Source organism: Pomacea canaliculata, linkage group LG11 (assembly GCF_003073045.1).
Source record: "Pomacea canaliculata isolate SZHN2017 linkage group LG11, ASM307304v1, whole genome shotgun sequence".
NCBI lineage: Eukaryota > Metazoa > Mollusca > Gastropoda > Architaenioglossa > Ampullariidae > Pomacea > Pomacea canaliculata.
Genome location: NC_037600.1, coordinates 23,067,150 through 23,084,940, shown reverse-complemented (window position 1 = coordinate 23,084,940; position 17,791 = coordinate 23,067,150). Strand labels below are relative to the sequence as shown.

General features: G+C 40.5%; 1 protein-coding gene across 2 annotated transcripts; it reads right to left on the bottom strand.

Moving 5' to 3' along the window:
* Positions 1-32: 32 nt before the first annotated feature.
* Positions 33-16,369, bottom strand: LOC112574796. Of its 2 annotated transcripts, XR_003101491.1 has the most exons (9): positions 16,010-16,369; positions 14,558-14,701; positions 14,036-14,150; positions 13,439-13,602; positions 9,603-11,363; positions 7,019-7,224; positions 3,220-3,575; positions 1,034-2,933; positions 33-690 (listed from the first exon to the last, which is right to left on the bottom strand). XR_003101491.1 is itself a non-coding variant. In XM_025256091.1 (8 exons), the coding sequence occupies exons 2-8, from the start codon at positions 14,558-14,560 to the stop codon at positions 2,569-2,571; spliced, it is 2,970 nt and encodes a 989-aa protein (XP_025111876.1). In that variant the 5' UTR covers positions 14,561-14,701; positions 16,010-16,369; the 3' UTR covers positions 33-2,568. The 2 variants fall into 2 exon arrangements, 1 of the variants encoding a protein (XP_025111876.1); XM_025256091.1 differs by having other exon boundaries at positions 33-2,933.
* Positions 16,370-17,791: the final 1,422 nt, after the last annotated feature.

Here is a 17,791-nt window from a genome sequence, read left to right as displayed (position 1 = left end):
CTCTTATAGAGGTAGAATAAACATTAGTGTACTTCAGTATTGTACGGGCACTTTATTGACACGCGGTTCTCTTTCTTTCTTTCGTTCTTTCCATTTTCTTTTTATTTTTGCTTTCTGTTTTTTTTTCTTTCTGATGCACCCTTACCTGAATCTTTCTCGGCTATCTCAGGAGTCGAATGTTTATTATTAAGAAATAAAAAGAAAGGAAAATAGGTAAGGGGCATAACTTGAAGAAACGTACAAACATATTTTCTAGTAATAACGATGTACAAAAAATGGCTATATGCGGGAGAAATTAAAGAAAGGACCGGAGCTGACGTGGTCATGGATCATCAACCCCCCCCACCTGTATCAGGTAGAAGGATTATCATCGTTCATGGTCATCAAACACAAATCGAGGCGGCAGCAAAACTCATTGACCAGAAGATTGGTGATCAGGTGAGTGAAGCAGTGATTAGCAGAAAGTAGCACTGAGTAGTCGGTACTAACAGGAAAACAAATCACATGACCAATCTTACGTCGAACACCAGAAACCAAACAACTGACCAACAAGGACTGTCTATCAGAGATGAACACCATGTGGTGACTACACACTTTCTTGTTTTACACGAGCTGTTATCGATGGAGCACAAATTTAGTAAACTTTGGATTTTTCCGGAAACAACGGAATCCCCTGAATACGATATTCGCCTGTCAACAAAATCCATTTTGTCATGTAACTGCTAAAGCTAACTGCGTTTGTAGTATTGTATGGAATCGCCAGAAAGTATGTTAAATGTTGAGAAATAATCGAACCTACCCTAATCGCTTCATAAAACGTGGCAATAAATGCAGAAGAAAAGTTACAACCTTCAGAACTGATTTGATGTTGCATCTCGAGATTTTCAAGTTAACAGAAACATTTGATTCATGCTTTTGGCTGATAAGTTTTCAAGTTGTTCTTGTGTGATTGATGTATAAATCGTACATTCGCAAATCAGATAATTCTCGCTACCCTAGAACACTTTAAAAATTCAACCTCCTCTGCACTTACTCATTTTAGTTTATTTGCACTCTGTGATCTGCATATGTGTGTGGAAAAGGTGGACATGGAAGTCATGCTTGTCCCCACTTTAAACGAAGAACTGTAAACTGCTTCAAAACGGAATTAGAAACGGTTTAACGAATATGTCTTGCAAATAAAAAGTCCTAGGGCTTAACTGTGTTTGTAGACTAAATAAAGTAACGAAATACAATACATAAAAAATGAATAAAATACAGAAAACAATGCGTATATAAATTTTAAATGTGTGTGATACAGGCAAACACAGCACGATTACAGACATTCTGGCTCCAGTGGGTTGAGGCCACCTTCCCTGAGCTCGACTCACGCGCCTACTTCCTGCCTCCTGTCTACGACAACCTTGGTTGTTCACTCCCCATCGAAAATAAATAGTAAACTAAAGGTTCTTGTAGAAAGAGCCCGATGTTTTCTGTCGTCACCCAAAATACATGAGCTACAACATATTCCTCTGTTATCTTCAAACCATCCGGCGATGACCAAAACATCATGTGGAAAGGATGATCTGACATCTGCTCACCGCGCTGCTCGTCTTGCATGGACACCACACCACGTGACATGGACACGGACACAGTGGACCTCACTCCTCTTCACTCATGAATGTCGCTTTGCCAGACCTTTGCCACAATTGCCAAATCCACGTCTGGAGATGACATGGAGACCGTTAGCACACTCTAACTGTCGCGGAGTGTAATGATTATAGGGGTGGGTCCATCATGGTGTGGGCTGGAATGGGGACGACCTACCTCACTCCTATCTACCTGGTACAAGGGAACCGGACAGGTGTGGCATACAGAGATACCATTATACAGACTCGGGTACTGTATTGCCATCCCATTAGAACATGCATCAACACTTTCATTGGCAGATTTTTAAACATGCGCATATTGTAAACTGTCTGTGGATTGGTGGCTCTGCTGTCCGTAGGTTCTTTGTATCGTTCATTACACAAATGGAATCTCAACATTTCCCGCCTCGCCATGATGCCAGACTCGAGAGTGGTGGATTGAGTCTGTAGAATTTACTGGAACCGTGAGCTGATCATAGCACTTCAGTCTGATTGGTTGATGTATTAGTCTTATGTACTTGTATTCATGTAGTCTAATTTTCCTAAGTCTCTTTACTAGGGTATATTTTATGTCATGACAAAAGGTACTGTAGCATTATCAATATTCACCTATTTAAAGGTAAACGGTAAATATCTGATTTAAAAAGCATGTCTAAAATCATTTACAATTTTTCGCTAATAGAACACAACAATGCTATTCTAGTATTTCTGTATTTTATGTATTTAAAAAAGTAGCTTGTACTTCATTTTCGAGAATATGCATCTAATTCCACGATACAAGCTGTTCATATAGTCGTTTAGCAGAGTACAGTAGCCCGCACACTAAAGCAGAATGTTACAATGTTACAACTGATTATAGATGTTGGTGTAATGGAGACAGACATCAGACTGCTACAGGTGACAGGTGAGGGAGTGTGAAGCATGTTCAGGTAGCTAGTGTCTACTCCACAGTCACCAGTTGTGATGTACACCGGGATATGGAGTGGAAGCCGCCAGATGCATGACTAACATTAGATCTTGAACCATAATGGGACACCAAACACACGACGACTTTTCTCTCCAGACCACGAACATGATGTCCATCCGCCACCCACACCACGTCACTGCGGGCCGTGGCCACGTCCTCGATGTCATCATCCTTCATCACCCGCACTGGGATACCCGCTTCTCGCAGTCCTGTGACAACACCCGACTGATCAAAAACGATATACCAGTTCAACACCAGCACGTCTCTCCACTGTAGACAGGGTGTTGTGCCGCCAGTTGTTGAAGTGACGGTGTTTACTGTTGTCAGCTCATTATTCTCTGTCAACATACAAAGTTTATTCATTTGTTGTCTTGTATACGATACAACACACGCATGTACATAAACACAAACGCCAAAAGACACACCCACACAAACTCACATACACAAACTGACAAAGAATGACAAGCCACCTGTGGCGGAGTATAAAACAAACATATTGAATTATTATAATGAATTACCGACAATCTCCCATACTTGACTGTAAATTATCACAGAGATTCGCTTACGTGTTACGTCTTGTATCTCTTGTCAACAGTAACTAAACTACATTCTAGCCACACCTACCTGTAACACCAACACGGAGACTGTGTAGGAACTTGGCCACCTCACGACCGCACGTGATACAGTCATCTGGCCAGTACACTGAGTGATCCTGACCTCGGTGATACAGTCGTGTGACTGGCGGGCCGTCTGTGTGGTCGGGCACACCTCGCTCACTGTATTTCTGAATACTAACACCCTTAATGATAACTGAATCTTTCTTGATTTCCCTGACGACGGCGGGTGGAGAGCGGAGAGGTCTGGTTAAATGTTCCACTTGCCAGCTGGGGGGGCAGTTCTTATTGTAACAACTTGCCGCCCACAGATGAAGACGAGGAACCTGTGCCAGCAACTTCTCACAGAAGGTCTTGATGTGTTTCCTGTCACAGACATGAGTGTTACAGAGGATGGAGAGACACGTGTTACACTGTTTATGTACTTGAGGTGTACTGTTTGTATGTTAATGTGACTATGTCATCAACCACGCTGCACACAAGGTGAGGAAACAGAAATGTTCCAAACAATGAAACAAAGTTCCTAAAACGAAATGTAAACAACATCATTCTAATTAAGTTTTAGATTGCAAAAGGAATTATCTATGAACATAACAAAAATTTTAAAACTATTTTATAATTTTTGGTATTGAATCAGTTAATAAGGACGGAAGTTGCCAAGCATGTATTAAAAAATAGATTTAACTACAATACAAAACTGCTACATGTCTCGTGTTTAGACAAAACAATAAAAGACCCTGACACTCCCTTCCTCTGTCCTCTACAAGAGTTGTCTGCTCACGTCTGCATTCTCTGCCAGTTGTCTGCGCATCACTTTTATTTCTTTCAAGCACTTGCCTTCAGTAGTTCTCTAAACGCGTCTTCCTCTCCATCCCTTCATGAACATTGCTCTTCGTCTTATCAGCTTATATTATGATTCTTGTCACCACGGTAACCACAGTTACGATGTGTGGCCATTGGTCTGTGAGGTTAAGTGCAGCAACACGTTGAAACTCCATGACCGCTGACATCCGCCACTTACACATCATTAAATCATCTAAACATGCCTTGTAAACAAATCTTTTTCGCGACCACTACTCATGAGCAGTCGGAATATGGAATGGTTAAAGCTAGTGACACTGCGACAATCAATTATTTGAGGGGAGGATGACCCTTTGTCAAGCAGGACTGGCACCTTACTTTATGGAGAGTCTCAGGCAGGAATATTGAGGCACCCGAGTATTTTACTCCTCTACCAACAGCACTCGTCACGTGATTAACGTCTGTAGAGGGAAAGAAGGGGGGGAGCAAGTAGCTTTGTGGTAGCGGAGGGTCCAAAATTTTTATTTCTCGCTGTTTATACTCATTTTACAATGCTCCTGCACCACTCGTGCTAACAGCCGAAGTAGAGGGTTGGAATAATGAACAGGAATGAGATGTTGTTGACAGACGCTCTTTGCTTTTTTTTTTTTTTTATCTCTTTTCAGTTATGGTAAACACGTTTTTAATCTTACATTTTAGGGGTATTTATGTCAGAAATGTCTTTGTGTCCCATTTCGTCAATGACGACATACAACGGTCCTCCACTTGCAGCTTGTGACAAGTCGTTGACGGCCTTCTCCACGTTTTTGTCGCCATTAAGATCAACATGCAGAAGGTGAAGCTGACTGGTTAATACCTCTGGTGCCAGTTGCTTCTTTTCTGTCTGCAGCAACAGGTGATACAACATGCTGCTCGCTGCACGACTCCCATACCACGTACTGACAACGTAGACGTGGTGACCACACCGCAGCCACTGTATGGCCATCAGCAGCAGCACCACAGTTTTACCTGTACCGGGCGGTCCGGTGACAAAGAGTGTGGGAGGCGCCGTGTGTAGCAGGTGAACTTGCTCCGGGAAGAGTGTGATTACAGCAGTATAGCACTCTCCTGTCCACCACACGGCCTGACCCAGGGTCTTGACACTCACACGTGGAGGACATGTGCATGGCACACTCACTGTTGTCGCCGGACCGCAGAATCTGGTAAAAGGACAGTCATCACACTACAATCACTGTGTAGATAAGACAAAAGAGAGTTGAAATTGTTGACTTCGTCAGGTACCTACGAGCTTTTATTTGATTGCCGGCGTAAATGAGATGCAAACTTATATAGTTAAAAAAGTGGTCAGCAAAGAGGAACCTTCTTTGCAGGTTGAATAGTACTTCAGTCAATCACTGTCCCCTTCTAGCAATCACCCATTTAAAGTTTTTTTTTAATCTTTATCCTTTGTATGATTTTTTTTACATCCTGTCTCTTCTTGAAAGAAACAAGTTCAACAATAATGTTAAAATTTGTTCATAATGAAAAAGGAGGAAGAAAGAGAATTTGAATTATTTTTTCGCCGTCAAAAGAGAATGTCTGTTATGGCCTTGCAATATATGGAGTTGATAAAAGTGATAATATAATGTTTTATTGGATAAACGAAAACTTTACTGTAGATTAAAAACAGATACAAGTTAAAGAAATTATTTCTTAGCAATCTGTTTTTAGCAGTTAATAAGTCAGTATATTATTGTCAGAGCATTTTGATTGTCGTTTTTCACGAATATATTTTTTAATATTTACTTTTCAACTTATTCTTTAGTTTTTTCAGTCAACAATTTTATTTACTACTTTTCGAATCAGTTGATAGCATTTAAAATGTAAACATATGTTAGTATAATTGTTATACATATATTAAGCTTATTATCGATATCGACTTCTCTGTCCTTTGATTAGAAAATGGGAGAAAACACTGCAAATCCAAAGAATGTCCCTTTTAATTCTAAATATCAATTAGTCCTTTAATTAGTATTTAATGTAGATTTATATCTGCAAAACCTTTCTATTAATTACTACTTTGTCAATAGAAGAATTCTCGCTGTAGCCGAGTAAGGTAAATTTTATGATATTTACATAATTACACTTCTCATGAATTTTAGTCTCTAAAGCTATTGTGAATTGTCCAACATGATACATTTAAAAACAAATGTTGGATAGTCTCTTCTTTGGTTACATAAAGCGCACAAAATAATATTAGAAACTTTTCTCTCCTTTAAAATGATGTGTGTGGCCAATACTCTTTGTACGTGTGTATACTTATATATTGAATTTTACTTTTAAAAAAGTATCTCTTTAAACTTTAATTTGATTTGAACTTTAATTTATTTAAATTGAAATTGTCATATCGCTTTGTTGATAGTCGTTTCCATTTGATAGGTTTTTGAACCTTTTTTGTGGATTATACAAATGTTAAAGAAAAACTATGTATCTTGTTAATAATTTTTTTTGTACTTTTTAACATCGTTTGAGTATAACTCATAAATTGGAATTTTATGTACTTGCTATAGTGTTGCTTTAATTAATTTTAGGTAAAGAATCTCCACTTTACATCCAATAATTATACAATATTGAATAAATTTTTGTACGAGGCAATCTTTATGAATAAACCACTTTAAATTGTTAATGTCAGTGTTGTGGAAGGTACCTACCTAAAATGCTAAGACCAAACCCTAAAGCATGACACATCTCAGCTAAGCTAAGCTAAATCGTAAGAAAGAACCAACGACATATCTGGATATAAAACTGTACAACGATATTAATTGAATTTTAATTGACATTTAATATGCAATTTGCTATGTGCACCTGCACTGACATCGTGTTACTGTAACCAGTGTTTGTTCTAACTGTAAGTACACATATACAGTACAGGGTTTGTGTATTTCAGTCAGTGAACGCGCTCACACACACACACATGTGAACAACCATCTGAGATCACTGTACTAATACTGTGTTGTGTATATACTTGCCTCGCTACTAACATCTTGTAGACCACATCAGTCATGTGACTGTCAGGTCCAGCCACAGCCACACGTCGCTGCCACCAGTGTCCGAGTTCCCTCAGCACGTGACTACTGACGTCACACGGGGTCTTGGGGTCAGACAACTGATCACAGCACAGACACAGACCAGTGATGTCGGCGGGGTCTGATGTTCCCAGACACCGACACAGGTCCTGTAAATAAACCACGGGCCTTAAGGTGGATACTTGACAAACCTCTGATGTCGAGGGACATTAAGACAGAACATGTACAGTTACAACAACAGGAGGACTAATACATCAAACTTATCTAACTCACACATCAAACTGAAAACACACCTGAAAGGGAACAGAAGATTATTTATTTTAGAGTTGCAGACGGCTACACACAAAGTGCCGACACTTTACTTACATCCTTATTGTCACAGATTGCAGAATGGGTTTTTATTTTAGAAATACACAACGAAGATAAATATTTGTCTGTTCGATGTAAATGAAAAATATGTCATCTTAAAGGTAATGGTACATCGCAAAGTTGTAATGTACTCTCTCTCTTGGCTACCTGTGTACAGTGGTACCCGTAACTTATTGAAATCAATGGGCAGCAAAATAAAATATGATGCAAAAAATACAGAAAAGAGTGTAAAATAATTTACTTCTTAAAACTTTATTTAAATAATGCTTTGAATGTTTCGCAATATTAAAAGAATTTAGGAATATTTGAGATATGTATGTATTTTGTAGCCGGTTATAGGATGTTTGCTTGTATCGTAGGAGTTTTACACCTGTAATCAACACGAAGCTCAAAATTCCTTTCAAGTGCGGGAAAGTGATGGTGCAAACTGGTGTCTGTGATGATAGCAAATAATCCTAGCATAACATGTATAAATGTATCTTACCAGCTACTGTGACACACAAACTGTAGACCAGCGGTTCTCAACCTGTGGGGCGCGACCCCCTGTGGGGTCGCGACGTGCCTACAAGTGGGTCGCGAAGGTGGTCATTTTTTAAAAGTTTCTTATACTGGTATTAGTGAAATTAGTTTACATTTTGTAACCGAGTGGTGCGGGGGCTCAAACTCCAAATGTCTTCTCCCTATTCAAGTACACTGTCTCGGCAATGTAGTGACTTCTCACTTCCAAAACTCAAAACACAATCCCCCTCTCAACAATTAAGCCTCCAATCTCCCTCCTCTCACCTTTTGCCCTCTCTCTTCCCCAATCTCTCATCGCTGACTCCCCTCTCCCTCTTCAGTCACACCTCTCTCTTTTTTTTTTAAACATCTAAAAGGCAGGCATTCAGGAAACGTCCATCATTCACACCCTTTCATTCGCACCTGCTCAGTCCTAGTACTCTATAGGTCCCTGACAGAAGGCGATGACCAGACAAGGGAAGGACACCACCATATTACAAACAACTGACAAGATGAATGCTTTCGTCCGAAACATTTCGTTGTGGACTCAAAAGATACGCCAAGAAAATATTTTTGATGTTTCCGTGCTTGTGTAAGTGCAAGGCTGACAACTTGAATCTTGATCAGGTGAAGAATGTAATTATTGCCCATCTAAACGGACTGCAAGAAAGGTTTCAGCATTATTTCGCTGAAATTGATGTGACTAAATACGATTGGATTCGTAATCCATTTCTGGCTGATCCTAGCACAAGCGGGTTGTCCACGCAAGAAGAAGAGCAGCTCATCGACCTTTCGAGTGACCAATCCCTGAAAATGGTCTTCCAAACAACACCAGTGCCAACATTCTGGATTAGCATCAACGGTGAATATCCTCTCCTTTCTGAGAAAGCAATGAAAGTTCTTCTGCCATTTTCAACTTCATATATGTGTGAGCAAGGATTTTCAGCATTGGCAGCACTGAAGTCGAAATACAGAAATCGTGTGGACGCAGAGGCTGAGCTGCGAATAGCAGTGGGTACGAACATCGCACACAGGTTCGCTTCTCTATGCCACAGCAAGCAGGCTCAACCTTCTCATTAATCAAAGTGACTGTCCAATAAAATAATATTTATTAGCACCGCAGAATTTGCTTTAGTAAAATTTCATTAACACTTATACTTCTTGCAGATACGAACTTTGTTCTTCCGTTGTTGAATTGCATTGATTTCCTCGACGCTGCGTTCGAGGTTAGCTAAGGCTCCCCCCCCCCCGCTCTTCCACCGACCTAGCTGGCTAAGGGGGTCGCGGACGTACCGGTGTTCGTCAGGGGGGTCGTCACATGTAAAAGGTTGAGAACCGCTGCTGTAGACACTGTTTGGTAAATGTATCACCACTAGAGTAGTCTCATGCTATATATATATAGTGTAACACGAAGGCTACACCTCACGCCGATATCAGTCTGGGACAGCGTATGAATAAGTGACATAATTGTGTTATTAAACTTCATAGAAACAGTTCTTCTTTTAACAGTTATGAGTGGGATGATTAGTGCTAAAATGTAGTCTGCCTATCAATTGCTCAGAGTACACACCTGTTGTACTAGCACCTCTCTCAGTACACAAACTATATTCACTATCTCCTAGCAGGTTGAGGGACACGAAGCTGTGGATGGAATAGTTACCTCAGTCAGAGGGATGTCTTCACAGATGGCCTGTTGCACCTGACTAGCCGTGAGGTTGGGGAAAGCGATGGTCTTAGTGATGCGCAGACCGGAAGCGATGTCGGACACCAGGTGAGACAACATGGCCTCCGCCTTGTCCAGCTGTGACACGGCGTCTCTCAGTTTCTCTCTAATGTTATTTTCTATATCCTGCTGTGACATGTTCAGTGCCTGAGTAATGTCACCAAAAGCTCTCACCTTGCACACCACGAATCCGTAATGTCGGTGAATAAGAAGCACATCAAAGTCTCCCTGTTTCCAGTTCCGAGGCAGAGCAGAAGGAAGGTTGGCGCGTGGAGGGAGCTGAGCAGCCGCAGCAGCGTAAACAGGTTCCCCGAGATAATCCCCGAAGGCAAGCTTACTCATCCCAAACAAAACTTCTTTATTCCGTTCAGAAAATTCCTGCAGGCAGACGAGAACTCGTTGCTTGGCTTCATCATCTCTGACGTCACTGTCTAGAACTTTAGCAGGCCGATGGGCTGAAGGCTGAACGACATCGGAAGAAGCAGCTTCAAGTTCAATGCGCTGAGATGTCTGCTCATGTGGAGTCGGAAAGATGCATTCACCTGATTGTCCATGTGCTTTTGTCTGGATGTCGTGACCTGTTGGTTCAGGTGGTGTCTGGATGTAGTCACCGGTCAGTCCAGGTGGCGACAGAACATCCTGGTCTGCCGGTCTTGGTGGTGTCGTCAGCATATACTGAGATGTCAGTCCACATTGTATCGTCTGGCTATGTTGATAGGTCTCCCCACGTGGTGTCCGATGCATGTACTGACCTGCTTGTCCAATTGATGTCGTCTGGCTATACTGATAGGCGTGCGCATGAGGTACATTGTTGTACTGACCCTGTCCAAGTAATGTCGGCTTGTATTGACTTGTTAGTCCGAGTGATGTCTCCTGTATGTCATGAATATATTGTACTGATTTCATTGTCTGGCTAAACTGACCAGTCATTCCAGATGGATAACTCTGGAGATATTGACCGCCTTGTTTATTTGATTTTGTCTGCTCGTACTGACTGGTATGTACAGGTTGGCCCGATTGAATGTGCTGATCTGTTTTTCCAGGTTGTGTCAGCTGATTGTACTGACCTGTCTGTTTAGGTTGTGACGTTTGAATGTATTGATGATCCTGTCCAGTAGGTGTCTGAATGAATTGATCGTTATGTTTATTCGATTTCTCATTGTAGTGACTGACTTCTCCAGGTAGTGTCAGTTGAATGCACTGTCTTGGTGAAGCCTCTAGGATGTGGTTACCGGCCTGTTCTTGTGGTGCCATATAGTTTGAACACCCAGCCTTGTGATCTGGTGCCAGCTGGCTAACCTGGCTGAAGTGTCCAGGTGGTGTTCTGTGGCTGGAAATGCGAGACTCTTCAGCTGGTGTTGGTTGGATACATTGACTGGTTTGTCCAGGTAAAGTAGGTTGGGTGTCCTGATATTCGTCATCAGGTGGACTTGGCTGAATGTCCACACATGCATGTCTAGGCAGTTCCTGCTCGCTGGACCCTCCGACTCCTTCATGTGGTGTTGGCTGGTTTGACTTACTAGACTGTCCGTGTTGTGTGTTAAGGATCAGAACATCCTGACCACCAACTGACCCTGGGGTCATGGGCACGCGGTTGAAGTAGACAGGAGGCAGGAAGTAGGCGCGAGAGTCGAGATCAGGGAAGGCTTCCTGAACCCACTGGAGCCAGAATTTCTGTGCTTGATCTGAAATGGTTTCCTGAAGCAAGATAGTTTATACCATGTTAGTATAGAAAACTAAACTATATCCATTGCTGGTCTCACAGTAATGAGGTGACACCTAAAATGAATTGCTTACTGTTCACAGGTTTGGGGTAACCTACATAGTTCACAACACTCGCTTTAATTCCCACATTGTCTCTTCAATGAGAAATGAGATTATCAGTTTTATTAGCAAAATAACACCATGAGGAAAACCGTTGAGAGAATGCTTGCTGTCTGAATATAATTACTATAGTTTAAGAGGGATGGAGATAAATTTTCGTGGAAAATATAGGGGAAAAGGGTACAAAACGTGAAACAGGTGGTAACACGGGGTAGGCCAATTACTCCATGAACACCAAATACATTTAAATACAATTAAATCGAGTCTTAGTGTTCATACTTCAGGTGTCACAGTTGTCGTGAAACTAACAAATGGAAACCATTAATGTTTTGTATTCTTGAGCTTAATATTAAAGTTAGCTGAATTGTTTTCAAAATTAATAATATATATGATTAATATTTTGTTTCTCGTGTTGCTAATGATGAGGTGTATATAAATTGATTGCTGTGTATCACTGGAAGACGTGTTTTACAACATGCCTGTAAGGTGCTTGCGAAAGTTAAGTTCGAGTTCTGTTAAAACGCGATGTTTCATACTATAATAAATGTAGACAGGTTCATTATTTTAGAGTTATGTTAAACCAGGATGACTTTGATAACTCTGTGAGAATAAGTAAAAGTATGTCTAGTATTTATCGCATCACAAAAACAGCCAGTTACTGACCAGACCTGACCATATAAAGTTTGGCGAGAAACCGCAAAAGCTCGTCACCGGAAGCTAAGGAGGAAAGAAGCACTAGATACACCTGTATGTAGACAAGTAAAACACTTCTCGTGTAGACAGAGCGAGAGAGAAAGTAGCGCCCAAGGCTGTACTCATCGCAGGTATTTGACTGAAGTTAATCGTCCTCGCCAAGACGAGGCATAGAAGTAATTATCTTTTGCAGTGTTGTCTGATGATTAATTTCGTTGTAAACACGACGAAACTGTTAGAAAATTAGTGGTAAATCGCGACTTGCTCTTGCTGAATGAATGGTGGACGCATGGATATGAATATAGACACATGCAGAAAACATGAAGACAATACTCTTGAGGACGGCGTTACCCAGCAACGACAGCGACCCTGGGAAGTGCAGGGAATCGCCAACCTCACCTAGTCACGTGACCAGGGGAGTGTCCCCATCGCGAGTAATTATTCGTCGTGTGTACCACAAGTTCTTATAGAAGAATGTAAGTGTTACCTGTGTAGACCACAAAGTGGGTCTGAACTGAAGCGGATTATTTCAGTGTCCTCAACACTCGAGAGGAATAATCGTTGGATGAAAACTCGGAAATGTGAGTTTGGCCTACTATGTCAGAGATTTATTGAACAATGTGATGTGTGATGATTATTTTATTGTTTCAATAGCGAGGGCATCAGAAGGTTATGTTTGAGCTACACACCTCATTGTTCCTGTGGAAAGGTCACGAATATCTGAATTCCTTTAGTAGATATTATAAATGATTCGAGACATATATTGCTGAGAGTGTTTTGCTGGCCAACTATCTAGCGGTGTTGGTTTTGTTTGTTGTTTATCATTACCTCCGCTGGCCATTACACCGTAAGATTTGTGTCTGTACAGCTAGTGGGGGATAATGGTTGTGTGGTTTTTGGTTCGGTACAACACATAACATGCGACCTGGGCAGACGATGGTAATGTCTTAGTCTTTTGGAGAAGCAATGCGCAACGGTCCGGCGTGAATGTGTTTGAAGAAAGTGTTGTGATATCAAATGATATATACTTGGAGATATTGTGAATTGTAAAATATGATATATTTATTTTATAATATTTAGTAAGTTTGAGTATCAATACCTCGTGGTAACAAACATGAGGTGATAATGAAGGTTTTAAAAAACAAACTGCATGCAACTCCAAACGTCTAAGGCACGTTCCCTGCTTTTCAAGATATTAACAGATATTAACTTGTGCGACTCTCTTTGTCAGAATTAATCCAACATAGTTACTGCACCTTAGAACCAGTTTTCTGATTGATGAGGCTGACAGCATTCTCGATTTGTTGTGGAGTGCCCCGGATGATGATAATCTTCATGTCCGTTACAGATTGATTTTGATAGAACTGTACTTCAGAAGCACGTGACTGCTTTTTGACTTCTTGAAGGGGGCGTGTGTTTCCTTGAACATAAACCAACACATTATTTACAAACTGTAATGAAATATGTTTTTAGTTTTGGTGCTGATACTACACAAACACAAGTGAGAGATAGAAAATGTGTGTACAAGTTATCTTTATTGTTTTCATCCCACGATCTGTTTCTTCTGTGTAAAACATTTCCACTGATGTCTACAGATAAAGCTGGTATAGACTGTTTATTTTCTAAGTTATGTAATCTGCTATTATCTTTAAGAAGTGCTGATTGATTGTGTTTACATGAAATAAAATTACACTTATTTATGAAGAAAAAGTGTCATCCTACTTGAGGAGGTAAGAAAAAATTAGTTTCTCCTGTAAGAATTACAAGCCTGCTGTATCTTTAAATACAGATGACTTATTTAAATATATATATAAGGAAGAAAACCTTTACAGGCTGAAAGAAATACAACCAACCATTGTCTGTTAGACGAGCAGCCTCATCATTAGTCACGGCATGGAGATAAACTTTGACCCGGCCACCACCGCCAGAATCTTCTCCACCACCTCCCGCCCCCTTCTTCCGCTTGACCTGTAGTTGGACAGTGAACATAGTGGACAGTGTGAACACATACAGTGAACATGGAGACAGTATGGACACACACAGTGTGAACATGGTAGACAGTGTGAACACATACAGTGAACATGGCAGACAGTGTGAACACACATACAGTGAACATGGTAGACAGTGTGAACACATACAGTGAACATGGCAGACAGTGTGAACACACATACAGTGTTGTGCTTGATCAGATGTATCAACACGTGCAAATGGACAAAATGTCAAAACTGTTTCCGATACCTAACATGTTACTCCAGCTAATACTTCTTTCTCTGTCTTCCCTTTCTCTCTGACACACACACACAAACACACCTACACACTTTCTCTCTGGCACACACATACAAGATATTCTGATTGTTAAAACAAACAGTTGTTACCATATTAGCAGCTCCAGCAACTTCCAGTCAGTGAGTGTCAATCGTCTCTCTTTGTTTTTCAAGAAGTGAATGTTCAGACCTTGCCATCAGTGATCTTCCATGAAGAGGACGAACTTTGCCGGAAGCCGCGTCTGTCACATGGCCCTATCATAGGACAGGACAAACATCTCCATGTCATTGCCGCTTATCGCACACTGAGGTGAGATCATTGGCACAGCTTGCTTTAGTGTTATACATCGTTATATAAGGGTTTTATAACTAAAAAGTTGCCTAAGTGCGACTGTTATGAATAATCAAATAAGCAAATCATTAAAATCGCTGTCACAACATTCTACAGTGTCTCATAAATTGGCACTCTCAGTGTTTCTTTGTGTGTGTGTGTCTGTGTGTCCGTCAATGAGAGACATAAACATTTTTATTGCTTTAACCATATTGGTTTCAGCAAAAGTTCAAGAACCTACTCAAATATGGCCACTTACCCAAATCTATACAATTTTTATTCACAATTCATCTGTATTCTCACACACCCACATACACCTGTAGTTATACAGCTCAGTCATACTAGAAAAAGATTACAAGGATCCACACCCACTTCAAAACTCCTAGAATACCTTTCACCTCCCTCTCATCACTAGAGCCCCTATACCCACCCTGACATCCTTCTATCTCTGCCTTCCTCCTACACACATTCACCTCGATATCTTCTGATACCAACAACAGCCTTCAACACGATACTTTCTCTTGGTCATTCACCGCACAGGTAATCAATTCATTGTCAAACCACTTGTTTATTATTATTACGCACGTTGTTATTACACAGGACGCAACCAACAAACAGATGTTTACATTTTTACCTCGAAACTTTGCCTTTTGGCAGATTGAAAGTTGTTTGTTTTTGCCCCAGATTGCAAGCTATAAACTAAAGCCGACACAACAGGGTCAGAGCATCGTTTGACTCATTGACCTTTATTTGGGGTCAACTCGTGAGTACCCAACATGGCGACCTTCATTAATCAGCACTAAACTACTTTAGGTGGTGACCCAAGTAAACGATGTATGTGCAAACCCAAATTGTAATCAGACTGGATTCAAAATGTCAGTATTGATCATGTCATCCATATTAACTATTTCCCTTGGATTCCCTTTGAGTGGCTGCTAATTCTCGTTGTGAAAACCTGCTTTAAAACAGGAAGTGCGAGAGAGCAGAGCAAAGATCTGTTGACAAAGTTATGTGAACACATATTAGAAAAGTTAAAATGTGGAATTACTGTCTTCGCATGTTTTTGACATATTTTTAATCTTGCGATGTGTACATTTTTATGTTGTCGTTGATCAGAAAGATACAAGATAAAGGAGCTGGCGCCATACCAATGCAAATGGCGGCGACATGTTACTTGCCACAAACAAATACAATAATCAACTACCAAACATACTTGATCAAATAAATCTTACCTGAATGCGTGTATTGAACACTTCACAACTCCTATTTCTACAAATTCAGAGGCAACATTTTTTTCAGTTGTCCTTTGCTTTCAAATAAAATGAACTGCTGTAGTTATCTTGAACAGTGAACAGCCCGTAGACAGGAAAGACAATTTCGTCTCCCTTTTCGGAAAAATCCAATTACTTAGATCGTCCTATTTATAGCCTATATGTGTAGATAAATGACAAGCAGCTGGCAGAGACAACCGTCAGTGTTTGTGTTCAGTTTGAATGTTGAGAAGCTGTCACTGTAGCAGTGCATATCCAGCCAATAAGAGAAATGTAAAGCTGTAATCAGGAAAGATTTCCAGGAGCTACAAATGTGATCGAAAATCTATGTCTTGGGATTTTCCCGAAGCCTCTATACATTCGACATAAGTGGTGAACCACAAACACACTGAGACACACAATTAGGGGAGAGGATGGTAGTGTAGTGATGAATGTGTGGTCTTCATAGTCCCTCTGTAAGTTTCCACGGTAAATAAGCGATTTTAAGAATCCAATCACAATCATGTTATAATGTTCGGCGACCTGTTTCGAGAGCAATTAACATTTCACAAAGATTTGTGGGAAAAGTTACCTTGCATTTATCTTTAAACAAACATTAGAAAAAAAATCCTCTTACTAGTATTGTAAAGGAGCACAGACACACCAATCTGTTAGTAGTAACAACACGGTATAAACCTACAAAACACAGAACACATAAAATCTAGCAGTAATGGCAGAAGCAGGATAAAAGCTAAGGAACATATTTTTTAATAATTAAACAGACGTCTATAAAAAAAAGTCAGCTGATACCTCTAGAAATGAAAGTATCCTTGTCGACTGTGCCAGATACCCACTAAGAACCACAGACACAGTCCATCCCGAGGTCTTTCCATCCACACATGTAGGCCTCAGCCCCTGTTATGACCAACTACAGAGACCTCCAGCAAGCCTACAACAGGACATGTATCCTGTACGGGTGGTCACACTCTTTAGAACTTCTTGAACATCTCTCCCCGTTGATAAATAATATTTCGTATAATAATACACAAATACAAATAGTACAAAAAGTGGGTTTAAATTTAAAACACGGATAGAAACAAACGTGTATCTGTAAATCTATGTTAATTTATGTTAATTACTTGTATAGGTAGTGGACGAGGCATATGGTTAAAATAAAGAGAAAAAATTTAATATTTGTACGGGACACTCGTCTTCTTAGTCAACGAAAACTGTTACTTGATGGTCACTGTATGAACTGTCTCTGGGGACTAATGTTTCATGAATATATATATATTATACATACTCACAACTTATCCTAAATAGTAAAAAGCAACCATACAAACAAAAGACAACTGACGTCTCCACGTGGAGACAGACATTATACTCTAGTCACTGTCTCTAGGGACGAGCGACCTCACACCTCAACATATCGAATTCTGTCTCAAGTATCAGTGGGACAACATACAGTGACATACTCCTTACAAACTATTTCCTCTTTAAACAGTAAGCGGCTCTAAGGGTCACCAGCATTGTGAACAATCAAACACTGAAGTACCCAGTCAAGATAAACTCACACACAACAGCACCAGAGGTCGACCAGGTGGACGACGCGCCATTTACTGAGGAACGTGTTGGCAGGCAATGTTTCATTAGGTCTTCTTATCAATCACCTCCGTGCGCATGTATATTACCTCCCCCCTCTGTCAGTATTTTGCCTCTTAGTGAATGCATAATTGTTGATAGCGTTAGTGTTTTGATTAAAGT